Source organism: Pan paniscus, chromosome 19 (genome assembly GCF_029289425.2).
Source record: "Pan paniscus chromosome 19, NHGRI_mPanPan1-v2.0_pri, whole genome shotgun sequence".
In the NCBI taxonomy this organism is placed as follows: domain Eukaryota; kingdom Metazoa; phylum Chordata; class Mammalia; order Primates; family Hominidae; genus Pan; species Pan paniscus.
Window position 1 is genome coordinate 56054843 of NC_073268.2, and position 20154 is coordinate 56074996.

The window sequence follows — 20154 nt, forward strand, 5'->3', positions numbered from 1 at the left end:
TGCCCGGGAAAACTTTGAAGTTCCCTTTGGAACCTCGCAGGCCGACAAGCAAGTCAGAGCGATGGGTGGAGGAGGTTGCCATGGAGACAGGTCCAGGGCCAGAGGCGCGGGAGGGGGAGGCCGCAGCTTGGGCTCCGATTGGCTCTGCGGGCGCGCAGCGTTCTTCTGGCGCACATGCGCAGTGACGCCGAGGCGAGGTCGCGGCTAAGCAGAGGCGCCGGGGTTTCTGGGCCGGGCTTCTCAGGACCGGGCTGGAACGTGCAGCTCCTGGCCGGGACACTCTGTGCTTTGCGGGGAAGGGAAGTGGCGGAGCCCGAGGACCCGCTGCCGCTCGGGACTGAGCCCGCCACGCAGGCGCCTGTGCCAGCGTCGCCATTGTTGCCTGTGGCCTTAGGGCCGCTCCGGCTGCCCGTCGGCCGGGTCCCAGCGACAGGTATTGATGTCCGGGCGCAGCGCCCGAGTGTCCGCGCGATCAGTGACAGCCCGAGCCCTTCCACGCGCGGGCTCCCGTGCTCGTGGCTTGCGGGAGGGCAAAGACGGGGTGGAGGCTGCTGTGGGCCCAGTCCCAGCGTTGCGCGTCGCACGGTCCCCGACTCCCCCGCTGCCCTCGCCCTCGACCCTGCGGCTGAAGAGGAGTAAGAGGCAGAGGGACTTGGCCGGGAAGGGGAGGCGACAGGAGGCAAGGCAAGGCTGTCGCATCACCTCTGCAGGGCCTTGTAAACAGTTGTCTTTGGTGGCACGACTGTGCCTCAGCAGGGCTCGGAGCCGGAGCCTGGGGAGAGGTGGTGTCGGTTCTCCTCCAGATCAAGCCGGTTCTAAGGTTTCCTTCGAGAATCCTGGTTTCGAATATATCCCTAAAGAACTGTCTCCTATAGAAGCACTTAAAGGACTTGAAGTCACACCAACCTCTTCACTCTTTTCCAGTCCAACCCGCTGGTCTTCCCAACCCTCTGATAGTGAAAGGCTAGAATCGGCTGGCATTAACATGCAACGCAGATAAATGGCTCGCCCTTTCCCCTGACAGTTCCCTTGGGAACCTTGAGCACTGTATTAAGAAGAAATTCTCCTAGTTTCTTCCAAGTAACAGATTCACTTTGTTATTGTTGAGAGTCCGTTCAGTCATTACAGCTTCTGTAACATCAGTGACTAAAATAATGAAACTGTTTTCTCTATAAAAATGTTTAATTTTTGTTACAACAGGTTAGAGGTTTAATCTGTTGTTTTGCTTAGATTCGAGTCATTGCCTCTGACACTACCTTTTTAATAGCGGCTCCATCCCCCACCAACCCCAAGCAGATGGCAGTTCCCTTACAAGTCTAAGGATATAGGGGAGGAAGGCAAGGTAAAGCTTATGTGTGTTCATCTATGCACACTGCGAGTCTGTTTCTGTGTGTGTATATGTATAGTAGAGTACACCAGGGATTCTTGACCTTGTGGTCCATGCTTGTGTTTCAGGGTCTCTTATCCATCCCTGCAAGTTCTGGGCTCAGAATTTGTCACTAAGGCTGCTAACTCTACCTTGATTCTGTTCTGCCCTCGGCTGCAGCAGCCTTTGATATAGTGTCCTTGTGACTCTAGCATGAGACTTCAAGCAGTTGGCTCACTACTGGAGAAATAAAGGATATTGCCAGATTGACTCTCCTGTCTGTAGCAGTGTTAGCCTCAAGCAAGAGGATGAACAGTTCTTCACGTTCTCAAATCCTTCTAAGGTGGAAGTCAGACAAGGCTCAGAGTGGACCCTACAATGTCGAGAAGGAAATCCTTACTTCAAGATTCTTGCGTGACACTGAGACCTGTCGACAGAATTTTAGGAATTTTCCATACCCAGACCTGGCTGGTCCTCGAAAGGCATTGAGTCAACTCCGAGAGCTCTGCCTTAAGTGGCTGAGACCTGAGATTCACTCAAAGGAACAAATTTTGGAGCTGCTGGTGCTGGAGCAATTCCTGACCATCCTGCCTGGTGAGGTTAGGACTTGGGTAAAGTCCCAGTATCCAGAGAGCAGCGAGGAAGCAGTGACTCTGGTGGAGGATTTGACTCAGATTCTAGAAGAGGAAGGTGAGAATCATAGAGCAGAGAGGGGAGGAATCCCTGGGTGGTTAAAGAAGACAACTAGCACATCTGAGCAGCTCCTTTAAAGAAATCAGGGAGAACACTGAGAGGTCCAGGATGCATTTTTTAAAAAGAAAGAAACTGGGGAGAACAAAGGTTAGTGAGTGAGAACAAGGCTTTAACATGAGCTCCATCCTGCATGGTGTTCTCCTTCCAGATTGCTTGGGAGCAAACACACATTATCTAAACCCCCAAGAAAAATGTCTTGAAAGAATGACCAGACGCAACCAAATTACCACTGTGTGAGCCCTCAGAAAGTACCTTCAGAGGTTTGCACCATTCTACTAATAAATCATTTGCTTTGTGAATTGAATTTTACAATAAAATACTTCCAAAAAAGGAAGAAAGGGTCTAGAGAACATTCCCTTGTTAAGAGATAACTCACAAAATTAATATCACATAAGGATTTAGTTAAAATGTGAATTTTGTTCATACTCTTTAAGATTTTTAGAGCGAGCTTGTTTTTGAAGTCTGTTTTGATGTCTTAGGACAAGTCATTGGCCCTTTCCTCTGATGCTTTGAAGTAGGAGTGCTGTTTTTGATTTCCTTCTTACTTCTCGATTTAAGAAAGTGTAGGCATCTATTTGGTGAGGGGTTTCGTAAGCTATTCAGAAAGGACTAATCTCCCTCATGACCTCTTTCTCTTCTCTAGCTCCTCAAAACTCTACCCTTTCCCAAGATACCCCAGAGGAAGACCCCAGAGGAAAACATGCTTTCCAGACAGGATGGCTAAATGACTTGGTGACCAAAGTGAGTGTGACTGTCTTTTCTGATTTTAAAATGCCTTCTTAGTGTGTGAGGACATTTTCTGACCTGGCCCTATAACTACTGTGCCCCCAGAAGCTCTATCGAGGACTTAAGCCCCAGTTTCTCTCCTATGTTATCTTGGTCTGTTAAGGTAGGTGAATGTACTATAAAGAAAAGGTGCTTCCATTGCCTTCCCTTGATATGTCTTTCCTTACTTTGACTTTGTCAGCAATATCACATAGAGAATACGAGATTGACCTCCACAGCCAGATAGATTTAGGTTTTGTTTCCTGGCTCTACCATTGGAACTGCAATTTGGGACAAGATACTTAACCTCTCTTAGCCTGAGTTATTCTACTCTCATAAATAGAATTTACCTCTTAGGTTGTGAGTATTAAATATTATGAGACTTGTAGTTAGCCTGGATTACAGTTAAGCAATTAATAGATGATTGTTACTATTATTTTTCCTCATTAACAAGTAGTTACAGGCCATGCATTCTGTCATATTACTGTTGGTCATGAATTTATATATATTTTTTGAGACAGAGTCGCACTCTGTTGCCCAGGCTGGAGTGCAGTGGTGCAATCTTGGTCCACGGCAGCCTCCACCTCCTGGGTTCAAGTGATTCTCATGCCACAGCCTCTGGAGTAGCTGGGGTTACAGGTGCATGCCACCATGCCTGGCTAATTTTTGTATTTTTAGTAGAGACAGGGTTTCGCCATGTTGGTCATGCTGGTCTTGAACTCCTGACCTCAGGTGATCCACCCGTGTTGGCCTCCCAAAGTGCTGGGATTACACGTGTGAGCCACCGCGCCCGGCCATGAGTCTATATTATTTTAAAGAATAGTAACTCAAGATACCTTAAGAGAAAGATTTACTGTAAAAATATAACTGGTTTTTCTGAAATTGGAAAGCCTTTGGTAACCAAGTTAAAATGATTATTCATTGATAGTGTGAACATTTACCTGGAAAGCCTAACAAAATCAAGGGAAAATGTTAGAAACACTAATAGAAAAATTGGATAAAATGACTACAGAAAATGACATGCAAAAATCAATCACTTACATATATATACTTATATATATATATCTACATATACATATAAAAATGAGATAAATGATAAAATGAAAAAAATGCCTCCAGTATCACACCCCCGAAAAAAATTTAAAATATCTAAAATTAAGCATAATATAAATATCGCAGTACTTTCATGTCTAATATTTTGTAGAACATGAAAGAAACCTTGAATATTATAAAGTCATCAGTTCTCCCTAAGTTATAAACTTAATACAATTTTTAAATCCCAGTATGATTTAAAAGAAAAAATTTTTTAAGAGATGGGATCTCACTATGTCGCCCAGGCTGGTCTTAAACTTCTGGCCTCAAAGTGATCCTCCTGCCTTGGCTTCCCAAAGTGCTGGGATTACAGGTATGAGCCACTGCGCCTGGCCTCCAATATGACTTTTTTAAAGATACTGACAATTATATGAAAAAATAAACACGTGGCCAGGCGCAGTGGCTCACACCTGTCATCCTATCACTTTGGGAGGCCAAGGCAGCTGGATCACCTGAGGTCAGGAGTTTGGAGACCAGCCTGGCCAACATGGCAAAACCCTGTCTCTACTAAAAATACAAAAATTAGCTGGGCATGGTGGCGTGCACCTGTAATCCCAGCTACTCAGGAGGCCACTGCACTCCAGCCTGGGCGACAGAGCAAGACTCTTTCTCAAACAAAAAAAGAGAAAAAAGAAACATGTAAGATAATACTATATTTTTAACGAAAGAAGAGCAAACAAGAAAAGCACTAACCTTACCAGATTGTGAAATGTATTTAACAGTGCAGCAGTTCAACACTGTGATTATTGGTATCTGTTATATTTTTAAAAAGAAAGACTGAATTTAACCATAGAACACATAAAAATATCTTAACATTTTAATTATAACATGTTGGATTTATTCTTAAAGCATAGCTTGAAAAGCAAAACCATTCAACTCTGTGTCATCTGTGTTTAAAATTTAAAACTCAAGTCAGGCATGGTGGATCACTCCTGTAATCCCAACACTTTGGGGAGCTGAGGTGAAGGATCGCTTGAGTTCAGGAGTTTGAGACCAGCCTGGGTGGCATAGCAAAACCCCATCTCTACAAAAAAAAATTAAAAATTAGCCAGATGTGGTGGTGTGTGCCTGTAGTCCTAGCTACTCAGGAGGGTGAGGTGAGAGGATCACTTCTGCCCAGGAGTTTGAGGCTGCAGTGAACAATGATTGTACCATCGCACTCCAGTCCAGGTGACCAGGCAAGACCCTGTCTCTTTTAAAAATAATGATAATAAACCTTTTCCTTTTAAAAATGGAGCTGCCAGCAATGCATGCACTAGTCCAGCACAGGCAACAGAGCGAGACTCTGTCTCTTTTAAAAATAGTAATGATAAACCTTTTCTGTTTAAAATGGAGCTGCCACCAATGCATGCATGAATGCTAAGTGAAAATAAATTCTGATCTATTTTCAAACTTCCGTTTAGGGTCATGGAGAGATGCTGTGGGGCTGTCCATATGTCAGGGGAGGGTTTTGACTAGACAACTTCTAGGATCCTACTAAAGCTTAAAATTCTGTGACAGTCCCCCACCATACGTATACCCAGTGTTATCAGTGTCCCCTTTGCCATCAGTTCTTGAACTGAGTTAAGTTACATTTGATATTTTAGGAATCGATGACATTCAAAGATGTGGCTGTAGACATCACCCAGGAGGACTGGGAGTTAATGCGTCCTGTGCAGAAGGAATTATACAAGACTGTGACGTTACAGAACTATTGGAACATGGTTTCTCTGGGTAAGGATCATCTGCATCCCTCCTCCTCCCAGCCTGTTCCCATTAAAAATGGGTTGGTCCTCAGACATGCTTGGCTAAAAATGGGGTCCAGAAATAAATGTTCTTATCTCATTCAAGCACGAAAGTGACTGTTTTACTCCCGTTTTCCAAATGAAAGCTTCTTAAGTGAGAGAACATTGGCAACTGATGCACAGCTTCATAGTGCTGCCACCTGATGCTGCCTTGCCCAGCCTTTGCTACTCTAAGGGAAGTTTTCTTCCTTCACATATCCTCTTCAGTGGCAGGAAATTGTTATCCTGTCTCTGAAAGGATAACAATCAACAGCCTAATTCTCTTATTAGATCATGTCCATGAACTATTGTTTTCCTACAGAGGTCTGTTCTCCCAGATAGGTAGAAGTCTGGTAATGAAACTTTGAGCAACCATTTATCTCCAGGATAAAATTCTTTATATTCCTCCTGAACAGGACTTACAGTGTACAGACCAACTGTGATTCCTATATTGGAAGAACCATGGATGGTGATAAAAGAAATTTTAGAAGGCCCTAGTCCAGGTGAGAAACAAAAAGCACATGAGCTTCTTTGTATTTAAGAATCTATATCCTAAATGTGGTGAGAAATGCATTTTAAATATGACCAGGTCACTTTTTGCAAAGGCATTCTAGCCTGTGAAGAACACTGAGCTGTTTGGCATTGCTTCCTTACAGAGGCCTCTTCAGGAAGAGCTTCCTAACATCACTGTTAACACACTTTTCCCGTGTCTCTTCTCATTTTATCCTTCTACATGACCTCTAGGTCCCATCTCTTAAGAGCTTTGTCTAGGGCTTTCATTGTGCCACTTTCCCCTTCCTCTAGATTTAAACATGTATGAATGCCCCCTAAAAATTTAAATGTTAAACCTTCTTCTTTTTGAGTTTCTTTTATTCTGTTCACTGACAAATCCCTACATCCCCCTGCCTTCACTTTTCTAAATCATCCCTTTCTTTTTTATTTTCTAATTATTTAAAAAGATAATATATTCACAAGTTTCAAAATGTTTAAAAGTATATAAAGCAAAAAATATATAAATATATATAAATGTCCCACCTGAATACCACATTCACCCAGTTCCTACATCTCCCCAGCATGTGACCGCTGTCATAACAGCATGTCAATGAACCACTGTTTTCCTGTAGAAGTCTGTAATAAAGTTCCACATAAGTAGAAGTCAGGTAATAAAGTTTGAACAACTGTTGTCTCCAGGATAAAAGCGTGGCAATAAACAGTTATTTGAGATGTTTATTTTGCTTTGGGTTTTTTGCATATAAAGTCAATATAAAAATAGTTTTTGTCCATTTTTAATGTGAATGGTAGCATACAATACATACTGTTTTGTACCTTGCTTTTTTAACTTAAAAGTATATCTTGAAAAGCCTTCCAAATGAGTATGTAAAGAGCTTCCTCATTTCTTTTTTTATATCTGCATCATATTTTTATTATTGAACTTGTTCCTTATTCATGGACTTTTTCATTCTCATTCCTTGCTTATTCCCTCCACAATAACTTGATTTTAAAAGGTTTTAAACCTACACAGGCACATTACATTCATCACTTATGTACTGTCTACTGGGAATCACTAATTATCATCATTTAGCCACTTTTGCTATATCTCTATACAAAGGTTTTTGCACTGAGCCGTTTTACAGTTAGTTATAGACATCAAGACAACCCCTAAATACCTCCTAAGAACGTGAACATTCTTCTACATAAGCATGATACCATTCTCTCACTCTAGATAATTAACATTTATTTAGTCAAATATTCAGATTTTCCCAACTGTCCTAAAAACATCCTTTATAGATATTTTTCTCCCCAGTACAGAATCCAGTCAGGAATCACGTGTTCTACTTGCATGTCTCCTATCTTTAGTCCCTTTTAACAGAGAAATGTTCCCCAGCCTTTTTTCTTTTTTAAAAAAAGTCTTTCATGATATTGACATTTTTTAAAGGTTCCAAGCCAGTTTTTTTTTTTAATGACCTACAGTTTAGATTTGCCTCATTGTTTCCTAAAGATTAGTCAGTTTAAACATTTTGCCAAGAATATTTGAAAGGTGATGTGTATCTTCCATTGCATTTCTTCAGGAGGTACATAATGGTAATTCATCTCATCATTGGTGATGCTCAGTTTGGTTAAGGTGGTGTGTACAGGATCTGTCCTTTTTAAAGGTGCATTCTTTGTGATTAATAAGTCATCTGTGGAGTGATACTTTGAGGTCACATGACTATTCCTTGATAATCTTTTACTTAAAATTTTTAGCATCCATTTGATGATCTTTGTGTTATTATATTGCTGGTTGCAAAATGGTGATTTTCTTTTTTGTTGTTGTTTTTGAGATGGAGTTTCACTCTTGTCGCCCAGGCTGGAGTGCAGTGGCGTGATCTCCTCTCACTGCAACCTCTGCATCCTGAGTTCAAGCAATTCTCCTGCCTCAGCTTCCACAGTAGCTGGGATTAGAGGCATGTGCCACCACACCCAGCTAGTTTTTGTATTTTTAGTAGAGACGGTGTCACCATGTTGGCCAGGCTGGTCTCAAACTCCTGACCTCAGGTGATCCACCCGCCTTGGCCTCCCAAAGTGCTGAGATTACAGGCGTGAGCCACCGTGCCCAGCTGCAAAATGGTGATTTTCTTTCTTTCTTTTTTTTTTTTTTTTTGAGACGGAGTCTCGGTCTGTTGCTCAGGTTGGAGTGCAGTGGGGGGACCTTGGCTCACTGCAAGCTCCACCTTCCACGTTCACGCCATTCTCCTGCCTCAGCCTCCCAAGTAGCTGGGACGACAGGCACCCGCCACTACACCCAGCTAATTTTTCGTATTTTTAGTAGAAACGGGGTTTCACCATGTTAACCAAGATGGTCTCAATCTCCTGACCTTGTGATCCACCCGCCTCGGCCTCCCAGAGTGCTGGGATTACAGGTGTGAGCCACCACACCCAGCCAAAATGGTGATTTTCTAATGCAGTCATCTTTTCTAAATGATTAATACCATTCTTCATTAAAGAATAGCCCTTTCAGCCGGGTACAGTGGCTCACGCTTGTAATCCCAGCACTTTGGGAGGCCAAGGTGGGCAGATCACGAAGTCAGGAGTTTGAGACCAGCCTGGCCAACACAGTGAAACTCTGTCTCTACTGAAAATACAAAAATTAGCTGGGCGTGGTGGTGGGTGCCTGTAATCCCAGCTACTCGGGAGGCTGAGGCAGGAGAATCACTTGAACCCAGGAGGCGGGGATTGCAGTGAGCCAAGATTGTGCCACTGCACTCCAGCCTGGGCAACAGAGCTAGACTTCACCTCAAAAAAAAAAAGAAGAGCTCTCCCTCCCCCACCCCATATATATATATATATATATATATATCACTGTTGACTAATGGAAATTTTAAAAATTCAATATATTATTAGCCGGCCAGGCATGGTGGCTTACTCCTGTAATCCCAGCACTTTAGGAGGCCAAGATAGGTGGATCACTTGAGGTTGGGAGTTTGAGACCAGCCTGGCCAACATGGTAAAACCCTGTCTCTACTAAAAATAATAATAATACAAAAATTAGCTGGGCATGGTGGCACGTGCCTGTAGTCCTAGCTACTTGGGAGGCTGAGGCAGAAGAATCGCTTGAACTCGGGAGGTGGAGATTGCAGTGAGCCAAGATTGTGCCATTGCACTCCAGCCTGGGCAACAGAGAAAGACTCCATCTCAGAAAAAAGAAAAAAAAAATATATATATGGATGTGTATTTATTTATTATCAGTCCATTAATTCCAGTTTTTACATTTTATTTTGTGTTTTTGATGCTCAATTGTCCCAAATTTGGGCACTCTAGCATCAAACAAAAGTCCAGCATCTTTTTGACATGTCCCAATTTGTCTTCAACCATTTCCTTGCTTTCTGGCACAGCCAGATGTTCTTTAGGCTCACCTTATGCTCACCTTAGACTTGGGATTTCTCTAAGGAACCCTGATTCATTTTAGTAGGGAATGGTACTTAGAAACCAAGATCTGGGCCATAAGCGTATTCACTGTTTATGGGTATCATTGCTTCTGTTCAGTGGATAGAGCTAGGAAGTGTGTGTGTGTGTGTGTGTGTGTGTGTGTGTGTGTGTTCTTTTAAGTCAGGAGTTCATACTTAAACTCCAATTCAAATCTGACACCACAAGGATATTCCATTTTTTATATTCCCATATTCCATTTTGTATCTCCTTTCTTATACAGTGAATAACCTGGTTTCCAACAACATCAGTATATTTACTTATTTGCTATATCATATGTTACACACAAAAATAGTTTCAAATTCACATTAGTATAACAAACAGTCTAGAAAGTTCAAGATTTCTTTGAAGTCCTTTTTGTCCTTAGAATATATACCGCTAAGGATAGTGTTTTTTTGCTTTTTAAAATTATTTTTAATTTACATTTTTGAGTATGCAAAAACAGTAACATGGCTGAGAACTCAAACTATATAGAAAGGTATACATTTCCTTTCCTTCTGCTCTCTTCCCACCTGCTCCCTATAGGTAACCATGATCATTGGTTTCTGGTATATCCTTCCCATGTTTCTCTTTGCAAAAATACATTATTAATATATTATCTTCTTTTGTATATGAAAGAAGTATACTATGTATATTCTTGCATCTTGCTTTTATTCCATTTTTTATTTTATTTTATTATTTTATTTTATTTTATTGCTGTTGTTGAGACAGAGTCTCACTCTGTCACCCAAGCTGGAGTGCAATGGTGTGATCATGGCTCACTGCAACCTCCATCTTCTGCATTCAAGTGATCCTTCCTCCTCAGCCTCCTGAGTAGCTAGGACTACAGGTGTGTGCCACCACGCCCAGATAATTTTTGTATTTTTTGCAGAGGCAGGGTCTTGCCATGTTTCCCAGACTGGTCTCAATTTCTGGGCTCAAGTGATCCACCTGCCTTGGCCTCCAGTGCTGAGACTACAGGTGTGAGCCATAGCACCCAGACATTCCATTTTTTAAATCTAAGACACTGACTTCTTGTATGTCCACCAATATGGATGCTAGTATACAACAATGAATTAAACAATAATGACAAATATGATATGGCCAGGCACAGTGGCTCACACCTGTAACCCCAGCACTTTGGGAGGCTGAGGCAGGCAGATCGCTTGAACTCAGGAATTTGAGACCACCCTGGGCAACATAGTGAGACCTGTCTCTACTAAAAAAATTTTTTTTAATTAACTGGTTGTGGTGATGCATGACTGTAGTCCCAGCTACCAGGGAGGCTGAAGTGAGAGGATAACTTGATCCCGGGAGAGCAAGGCTGCAGTGAGCCAAGATCACACCACTGCACTCCCACTGGGTGACAGAGTAAGACTGTCTCAAAGAAAAAAAAAAGATATGCTACCTTAGAGTGAATTGTTTCACTTTTTTAAAAAACTAACTTTGGTCATTAGGTATTTTAAGGGTCATAAACTTTAAAAGCTAATTCTTCTCTATAATTTATGGCCTTATATGCCTTAGTTGGCAAAATACAAAATACACCTACAGCACACTAAATTCTCTGGGGAACAAATTCTGCACACTCTAGGCACGGAGAAAACATACATAGTGTAATGGAAATAAGCCTGGATTAGAGTCAGGATAGTCTTCTGGGAGATACTCGCAGTCTGAAGTCACTTTAACTTCTCAACATGAGGAGTTTTTTAGATCATCAGGGAGCACAAATTTGGGCTCTGAATACTCAAGAAAGGGCAATGTATAGTTATGCATTTGGAGAGGGGGGATTTTTCTCCCTCCAAAGAGCACCAAGACTGAGAAAGACAGTTCCTTTTTTCATCCTGTAGAGGTGAGGTTTTGGGGTTTTGTTTTTCTAGCCTAGCCTGTTCTTACATAGTGTGTAGTCCTCTGTTCAAGGGACTCCTGTCAGCCTCCTCTCCTTGGCTGGGCCCCAGCCTTTGTCTTCTAGCCCCAGAGTCCCTTGTACCCTCAAAATGGAAGTTTAAGGTCATCAAACATGATTGAGGAGCTGTCTCAGGCAGTCAACTTCAACTATTACTGACTTCTTGCCTTCCTGCTTTTACTTAATTTTTGGCCTGTGAGGATTTTGCTTTCTTGCCAGCTCAGAGATATAGTAAGTTGAATCTACCTTTGGTTAGGGTACTTCAGGAAGTAGGTTAGTCACACTTCAGGAAATGGAAACTTTGGTAATTAACAAACAGGATAGTAGTATTGGTTTGATGGCCATTACTGTCTCAGATCTTTTATAGTTCTTTATTATATTTTATGGTTTATTGTTCTTTATACAGTACTTTGCCATTCTTTGAGGTTCAATTCAAATCACACTTCCTCCACTGAAGCTTTCCTTGATTACCCGAGTCAACATTAATCTCCTCTGTTTAGAAATATTATACCACTGTTTGTCCTTATTAACCAACAGATAACACTTCTAACCAATCCTTTCTGCTTTTAGTGATAAACACATATTTAAACCCTGCTTAATGATCTGTTTCAGAAGTTTTAGTAAACTAATTTGTTTAAAATGTGCGTTTATCGGTCGGGTGCAGTAGCTCATGCCTGTAATCTCAGCACTTTGGGAGGCTGAGGTGGGCGATCACCTGAGGTCAGGAGTTCGAGACCAGCCTGACCAACATGGAGAAACCCTGTCTCTACTAAAAATACAAAATTAGCCGGGCGTGGTGGCACATGCCTGTAATCTCAGCTACTCGGGAGGCTGAGGCAAGAGAATCGCTTGCACTTGGGAGGCAGAGGTTGTGGTGAGCCGAGATCGCGCCATTGCACTCCAGCCTGGGCAACAAAAGCGAAACTCCATCTCAAAAAAAAAAAAAGTGCGTTTATAGTACCAATTTATTCATGATCATTATTCAGCCTTGTCACTTTAAGTTTGTTAATTATAACTTTAGTACTTTTCAGTTGTATGTACAATCTGTCATAGACTGATACTGATTGCATAGAAGTTGAACTCAACTTCTGGTATCATCTCATCTCTTTTTTGTGTATATACACACCTACTTGTATAGTCCATCCACATTCTCATTTTCTTCTGGGGAGGGGAATAACAAATCCTAGCTTGAGAAAGTTGGTTTATAAATTTTTTTCTTTCATAAAAGTAATATAACTATTTTCTATTTTTCTTTTTTATTACTTTTTATTTTGCTACACCTACTGGAGTGGAATATAACTACTTACTAGTACTAAATAGCAACAAAAGTAATATAGCAAATTTATTGAAAATTAGAAACTAGGAAACTTATAATATCATTATTAGCATTTTGGTAATCTTTTTCCACTTCTGATGTGTTTTCATGCTTGTTATGATGCTCTTTTTTCATTTAACATTACTCCTAAACATTTTCTTATGTAAACTGTGATTTTGTATTTGAATAAAAGTAAAAAAAGTTATTTGTAAATTCAAGTAGTACAAGGAAGCAAATATTAAGTGTCCCTCTCCCCTCAGTCATGACCAGGACCTTCTCCCCTTAGATTATTTGTGTGTGTGTGTGTGTGTGTGTGTGTGTGTGTGTGTGTGTCTGTGTGTCTGTGTCTGTCTGTAACACAAATAGCATATCTTTACACAGCTAGGATCTTGCTCTACATTTTTTTATACACCTGCTTTTTTTTTCACTTAATGTGTCCTGCCACTAGTCCTTAAACTAGACCTACCTATCAGTTATCAATATTCTGTTATCCCTTATTCTATTAATAACTAGTCTCTTACTGATGATGTAGCTGTCATTTTCAATTACTGCATATTACTCAATTGAATAGATATATTTGTAAAGGTATTATACTATGATCTGCCTCTTAGAAAGTTTCTGAAGTATTTAGTACCATTTTTGCTATATTATAAATTCCATATTTGATTAAATTACATTATGTAATTCTTTTTTTTTGAAATTTTATTTATTTATTTTTATTTATTTATTTATTTATTTTATTGATCATTCTTGGGTGTTTCTCGCAGAGGGGGATTTGGCAGGGTCATAGGACAATAGTGGAGGGAAGGTCAGCAGATAAACAAGTGAACAAAGGTCTCTGGTTTTCCTAGGCAGAGGACCCTGCGGCCTTCCGCAGTGTTTGTGTCCCTGGGTATTTGAGATTAGGGAGTGGTGATGACTCTTAACGAGCATGCTGCCTTCAAGCATCTGTTTAACAAAGCACATCTTGCACCGCCCTTAATCCATTTAACCCTGAGTGGACACAGCACATGTTTCAGAGAGCACAGGGTTGGGGGTAAGGTCACAGATCAACAGGATTAGAATTTTTCTTAGTACAGAACAAAATGAAAAGACTCCCATGTCTACGTCTTTCTACACAGACATGGCAACCATCCAATTTCTCAACGTTTTCCCCACCTTTCCCCCCCTTCTATTCCACAAAACCACCATTGTCATCATGGCCAGTTCTCAATGAGCTGTTGGGTACACCTCCCAGACGGGGTGGTGGCCGGGCAGAGGGGCTCCTCACTTCCCAGTAGGGGCGGCCGGGCAGAGGCGCCCCTCACCTCCCGAGCGGGGCGGCTGGCCGGGCGGGGGGCTGACTCCCCCACCTCCCTCCCGGACGGGGCAGCTGGCCGGGCAGAGGGGCTCCTCACTTCCCAGTAGGGGCGGCCAGGCAGAGGCGCCCCTCACCTCCCGGACAGGGCGGCTGGCCGGGCGGGGGGCTGACCCCCCCACCTCCCTCCTGGACGGGGTGGCTGGCCAGGCGGGGGGCTGACCCCCCCACCTCCCTCCTGGACGGGGCGGCTGGCCGGGCAGAGGGGCTCCTCACCTCCCAGTAGGGGCGGCCGGGCAGAGGCGCCCCTCACCTCCCGGATGGGGCGGCTGGCCGGGCGGGGGGCTGACCCCCCCACCTCCCTCCCAGACGGGGTGGCTGCCGGGCGGAGAGGCTCCTCACTTCCCAGACGGGGTGGCTGCCGGGCGGAGAGGCTCCTCACTTCTCAGACGGGGCAGCTGCCGGGCGGAGGGGCTCCTCACTTCTCAGATGGGGCGGTTGCCAGGCGGAGGGTCTCCTCACTTCTCAGACGGGGCGGCCGGGCAGAGACGCTCCTCACCTCCCAGACGGGGTCGCGGCCGGGTAGAGGCACTCCTCACATCCCAGACGGGGCGGCGGGGCAGAGGCGCTCCCCACATCTCAGACGATGGGCGGCCGGCAGAGACGCTCCTCACTTCCCAGATTTGATGGCGGCTGGGAAGAGGCGCTCCTCACTTCCTAGATGGGATGGCGGCCCGGCAGAGACGCTCCTCACTTTCCAGACTGGGCAGCCAGGCAGAGGGGCTCCTCACGTCCCAGACGATGGGCGGCCAGGCAGAGACGCTCCTCACTTCCCAGACGGGGTGGCGGCTGGGCAGAGGCTGCAATCTCGGCACTTTGGGAGGCCAAGGCAGGCGGCTGGGTGGTGGAGGTTGTAGCGAGCCGAGATCACGCCACTGCACTCCAGCCTGGGCACCATTGAGCACTGAGTGAGTCAGACTCCGTCTGCAATCCCGGCACCTCGGGAGGCCGAGGCTGGCGGATCACTCGCGGTTAGGAGCTGGAGACCAGCCCGGCCAACACAGAGAAACCCCCTCTCCGCCAAAAAAATACAAAAACCAGTCAGGCGTGGCGGCGCGCGCCTGCAATCGCAGGCACTGGACAGGCTGAGGCAGGAGAATCAGGCAGGGAGGTTGCAGTGAGCCGAGATGGCAGCAGTACAGTCCAGCTTTGGCTCGGCATCAGAGGGAGACTGTGGAAAGAGGGAGAGGGAGAGGGAGACCGTGGAAAGAGGGAGAGGGAGAGGGAGACCGTGGGGAGAGGGGAGAGGGGAACATGAAATTTTAAAGGCTCTTGAGCCGGGCATGGTGGCTTACATCTGTAATCCCAGCACTTTGCGGGGCTGAGGCAGGCGGATCACCTGAGGTCAGGAGTCGGAGATCAGCCTGCCCCTACATTATGTAATTCTTGATATTTGCAAGTTATATGTTTCCCACCTGGTTTCAAAGGAGAAAGAGGTTGTAACTTAAATTTTGTGTTAAGTAATTATACGAGAAACGTAATAATAGGCACCAACAAATACATATTTGGCTGCCTTATTACAGCCAGGTTAGATTGAGGGTCAACCTTTTTGGTTTGGTTTGGGGTGTGTGTGTGTGTGTGTGTGTGTTTGGTTATGTGTATGCATGCACATCTGTGTATGCTTTCATCTGAGTTCTCCTTTTTAAATGTTAATGTCATTTATTTTACCATTTCAGTTGAGTCGCCACCATATCCAGAGTCTTTTTCTAAACGAAATGTGAAAGAAGGATAAGCTATTTCCAGAATTTGCATCTAGGTTGGAAATATAAGAAATGTACACAATTGTGAATTACAGTCATGTGCTGCATAATGATGTTTTGGTCAACAACAAACTGCATGTATGACAGTGGTCCCATAAGACAACAATGGAGCATATATAGAAGCCTGATGCATAAGCACTTAATATTTGTATTGCAGATCAAGTAGGGGAAATGACTGATATTCAGTAATAGTGCTGGTACATTTAGCTTTCCATATTTAAAAAAGGAAAAATATATATATACATATATATAATCTAGGTTCATATAAGTATACTCTATGATGCTCACACAATGATGAAGTCGACCAACACCACATTGCTTAGAACGTATCCTCATTGTTAAGAAATCCATGACTGTACTCATATAAAGCCAAATTCTGTCATGAGCCCAATACTATATTGGGTTGAACCATATAAGGTTGCTGACATTCAGCCATTTTGACCTATAAAAAAAGGCAATTTCCTACATAATTCAACCTAATCTGTATTTTATTTTATTTTTTTGGAGACAGGATCTTGCTCTGTCATCCAGGCTAGAGTGCAGTGGGGCAATCATGGCTCACTGCAACCTCCGCCTACTGGGTTCAAGCAATTCTCATGCCTCAGCCTCCCAGGTAGCTGGGACTACAGGTGCACACCACCACATCTGTCTAAATTTTTATATTTTTAGTAGAGACAGCGTTTTGCCATGATGGCCAGGCTGCTCTCAAACTCCTGACCTGAAGTGATCCACCCACCTTGGCCTCCCAAAGTGCTGGGATTACAGGAGTAAGCCACAGAGCTTGGCCTCTAATCTGTATTTTAAATTCAAAGAAGCATTGTAGAGAGAAATATGAGCTGGACTATAAACATCTTTTTTAATAGGTGGAGAAGGCATCGTAAAAGAAGGCCTAGAGTCTAGGATTAGCATGGCATCTAGAGAAGATTATGAAGAAGTAGTGGATAACTTTAGGCCAGGTGTGACGGTTCTTATCTGTAACCCTAACACTTTGAGAGGCTGAGGCAGGCAGACCACCTGAGGCCAGGAGTTTGAGGCCAGCCTGGCCAACATGGTGAAACCATGTCTCTCTTAAAAATAGAAATATTAGCTGGGCATGGTGGTTCCTGCCTGTAATCCCAGTTACTCGGGAGTCTGAGGCACAAGAATCACTTGAACCTGGGAGGCAGAGGTTGCAGTGAGCCAAGATGGCACAGTCTGTCTCAAAAAAAAAAAAAAAAAAAAGGTAGTGGATAACTAAATTAAGCTGAACATGAGTTGTAGTAGGAGACAATAGAATAGAAAGGGCTGAATTATTTTGGGACTGAGTGCCAAGTGGAGGTATTTTAAACTTTTTAACTTTTATACTTTAAGCCACTAGTCCTTAAACTTTGGTATGTAGCAAAACTGCTGGGTTTAATAAAACAGATTACTCAGCTCTACTGCCAGAGTTTCTGATTCAGTATGTCCGGGTGAGACCCAATAATGTTAACACATTTCTAGATGATAGTGATGCTTATGCTGCTAGTGGGAGGACTGCCTTGAGAACCATTGTTTTAGGCTATGGGAGATTTACTAGAGATATTTGAGCATAGAAAGCACTCGGTGAAATTGCTTTAGGAATATTATGTGGGATTGTGTGGAGCAGATTGGAAGAGAGAGTGATGAGAGTCAGCATGTCTACTTTATGAACACATTACATAAATTAATCCATGAGGCCATCCCAAGTTATCCCACACAGTGTTATCACTGTTTTGACTTCTCTTAGCTCTGTCACCTGACTTAATCTGTTTTATTCCCTCTGTGTCCATGTTGAATATGAAGAACCTGTCTGTTTTCAACAACTTAGTCTCCCTTTTTTTGCCCCTTTAGTCTCCTTTCCCAAGTTTTAAAGACCATGATGATGAGGTTTTCAGAGCTGTTGTCTTTGGGCATTTTATCTATGTTTATTCTTTGGTTTCTATTTTGGCAGTTTCCTTTCTCCAAATAAATGAAGATTTTTAAATATATTTTTTATTTCAGAATGGGAAACTAAAGCCCAAGCATGTACTCCAGTGGAGGATATGTCTAAACTCACAAAGGAAGAAACCCATACCATCAAATTAGAAGACTCATATGACTACGATGATAGACTAGAGAGTCGAGGAACAGGTGGCTTTTGGAAAATTCACACTAATGAAAGAGGTTTCAGTTTGAAGTCAGTCCTTTCACAAGAATATGATCCTACAGAAGAATGTCTTAGTAAATATGATATATATAGAAATAATTTTGAAAAGCATTCAAACCTAATTGTACAGTTTGATACCCAATTAGATAATAAAACTTCTGTGTATAATGAAGGCAGGGCAACCTTCAATCATGTCTCATATGGTATTGTACATAGGAAAATACTTCCTGGAGAGAAGCCTTACAAGTGTAATGTGTGTGGGAAAAAATTTAGGAAATACCCATCCCTCCTGAAACACCAAAGTACCCATGCCAAAGAGAAATCGTATGAATGTGAAGAATGTGGGAAAGAGTTTAGGCATATCTCATCCCTTATTGCACATCAGAGAATGCACACTGGAGAAAAACCATATGAATGCCACCAGTGTGGTAAAGCCTTCAGCCAGCGTGCACACCTTACTATACATCAGAGAATTCATACTGGAGAGAAACCCTATAAGTGTGATGACTGTGGGAAAGACTTCAGTCAGCGTGCACACCTTACCATCCATCAAAGGACACATACTGGAGAGAAACCATATAAATGCTTGGAATGTGGTAAAACCTTCAGTCATAGTTCATCACTGATTAACCATCAGAGAGTTCATACTGGAGAAAAACCTTATATATGCAATGAATGTGGGAAGACTTTCAGTCAGAGTACACACCTTCTTCAGCATCAAAAAATACATACTGGGAAGAAACCATATAAATGCAATGAATGTTGGAAAGTGTTTAGTCAGAGTACTTACCTTATTCGACATCAGAGAATTCATTCTGGAGAGAAGTGTTATAAATGTAATGAATGTGGAAAAGCCTTTGCTCATTCCTCAACCCTTATTCAACATCAAACCACTCACACTGGAGAGAAATCCTATATATGTAATATATGTGGGAAAGCCTTCAGCCAGAGTGCAAATCTTACTCAACATCATAGAACACATACTGGAGAGAAACCATATAAATGCAGTGTGTGTGGGAAAGCATTCAGCCAGAGTGTGCACCTTACTCAACATCAGAGGATTCATAATGGAGAAAAACCCTTTAAATGCAATATATGTGGGAAAGCATATAGACAAGGCGCAAATCTTACTCAGCATCAAAGGATTCATACTGGAGAAAAACCCTATAAATGTAATGAATGTGGGAAAGCTTTCATTTATTCCTCATCACTTAATCAACATCAGAGAACTCATACTGGAGAGAGACCCTATAAATGTAATGAATGTGATAAGGATTTTAGCCAGAGAACATGCCTTATTCAACACCAGAGAATTCACACAGGAGAGAAACCCTATGCATGTCGTATATGTGGTAAAACCTTCACCCAGAGTACAAACCTTATTCAGCATCAACGTGTTCATACAGGTGCCAAACATCGTAATTAATGGATAAAGGAAACTTCAATTCGGTTTTACAACTTTGTTTCAATTTTATTATGTGCATTCTATGTGTCAGAACATTCAGAAGAAGTCTGAAGAAGTGCAATATGTTAGATACTCAGCAGAAGTATCAGAAGTAGTGGTATGGATATAACCTATTTAGATTTAATGTGAAATTTAAGAAGGAAACTTGACTTCTTAACCTTAATTTGATATGAGTTTAATTCATTACAGAAAGAAACCCTGTGAAGGGTATTCAAAAATGTAACTCATCAACTCTCTATTTCAAGTACACTTATCCTTTGGTATACTCGGGGGATTGGTTCCAGGACCACCCATGTATACGAAAATCTACCCATACTCAAGTTGCACGGTCAGCCTGGTGGAACCTGTGTATATGAAAAGCCCTACATCTATGCAGGTTTCCCATCCCTGAATAATGTGCTTTCAAACTCTGTTCAGTTGAAAAAAAAATTCCAGTATAAATGGATCTGTACAGTTCAAACGTGTTGTTCAAGGGTCAACTGTACATCCTAATGAGGCCTTATGAGTGTAACTTAGGAAGGTGTCCATCA

At 42.7% G+C, this 20154-nt stretch overlaps 1 protein-coding gene across 4 annotated transcripts; it reads left to right on the forward strand.

Moving 5' to 3' along the window:
• The first annotated feature begins 172 nt into the window (after window positions 1-172).
• Window positions 173-20084, forward strand: ZNF287 (zinc finger protein 287). Of its 4 annotated transcripts, XM_034943286.4 has the most exons (7): window positions 308-433; window positions 1231-1342; window positions 1456-2056; window positions 2763-2860; window positions 5563-5689; window positions 6156-6242; window positions 18015-20084. In XM_034943286.4, exons 3-7 carry the CDS (start codon window positions 1675-1677, stop codon window positions 19583-19585), a joined length of 2265 nt encoding a protein of 754 aa, XP_034799177.3. In that variant the 5' UTR covers window positions 308-433; window positions 1231-1342; window positions 1456-1674; the 3' UTR covers window positions 19586-20084. The 4 variants fall into 4 exon arrangements, with proteins under 4 accessions (XP_057156223.2, XP_003831214.3, XP_063455293.1 ...); XM_003831166.7 differs by lacking the exon at window positions 1231-1342 and having other exon boundaries at window positions 295-433; XM_063599223.1 differs by lacking the exon at window positions 1231-1342 and having other exon boundaries at window positions 299-433; window positions 1710-2056.
• Window positions 20085-20154: the final 70 nt, after the last annotated feature.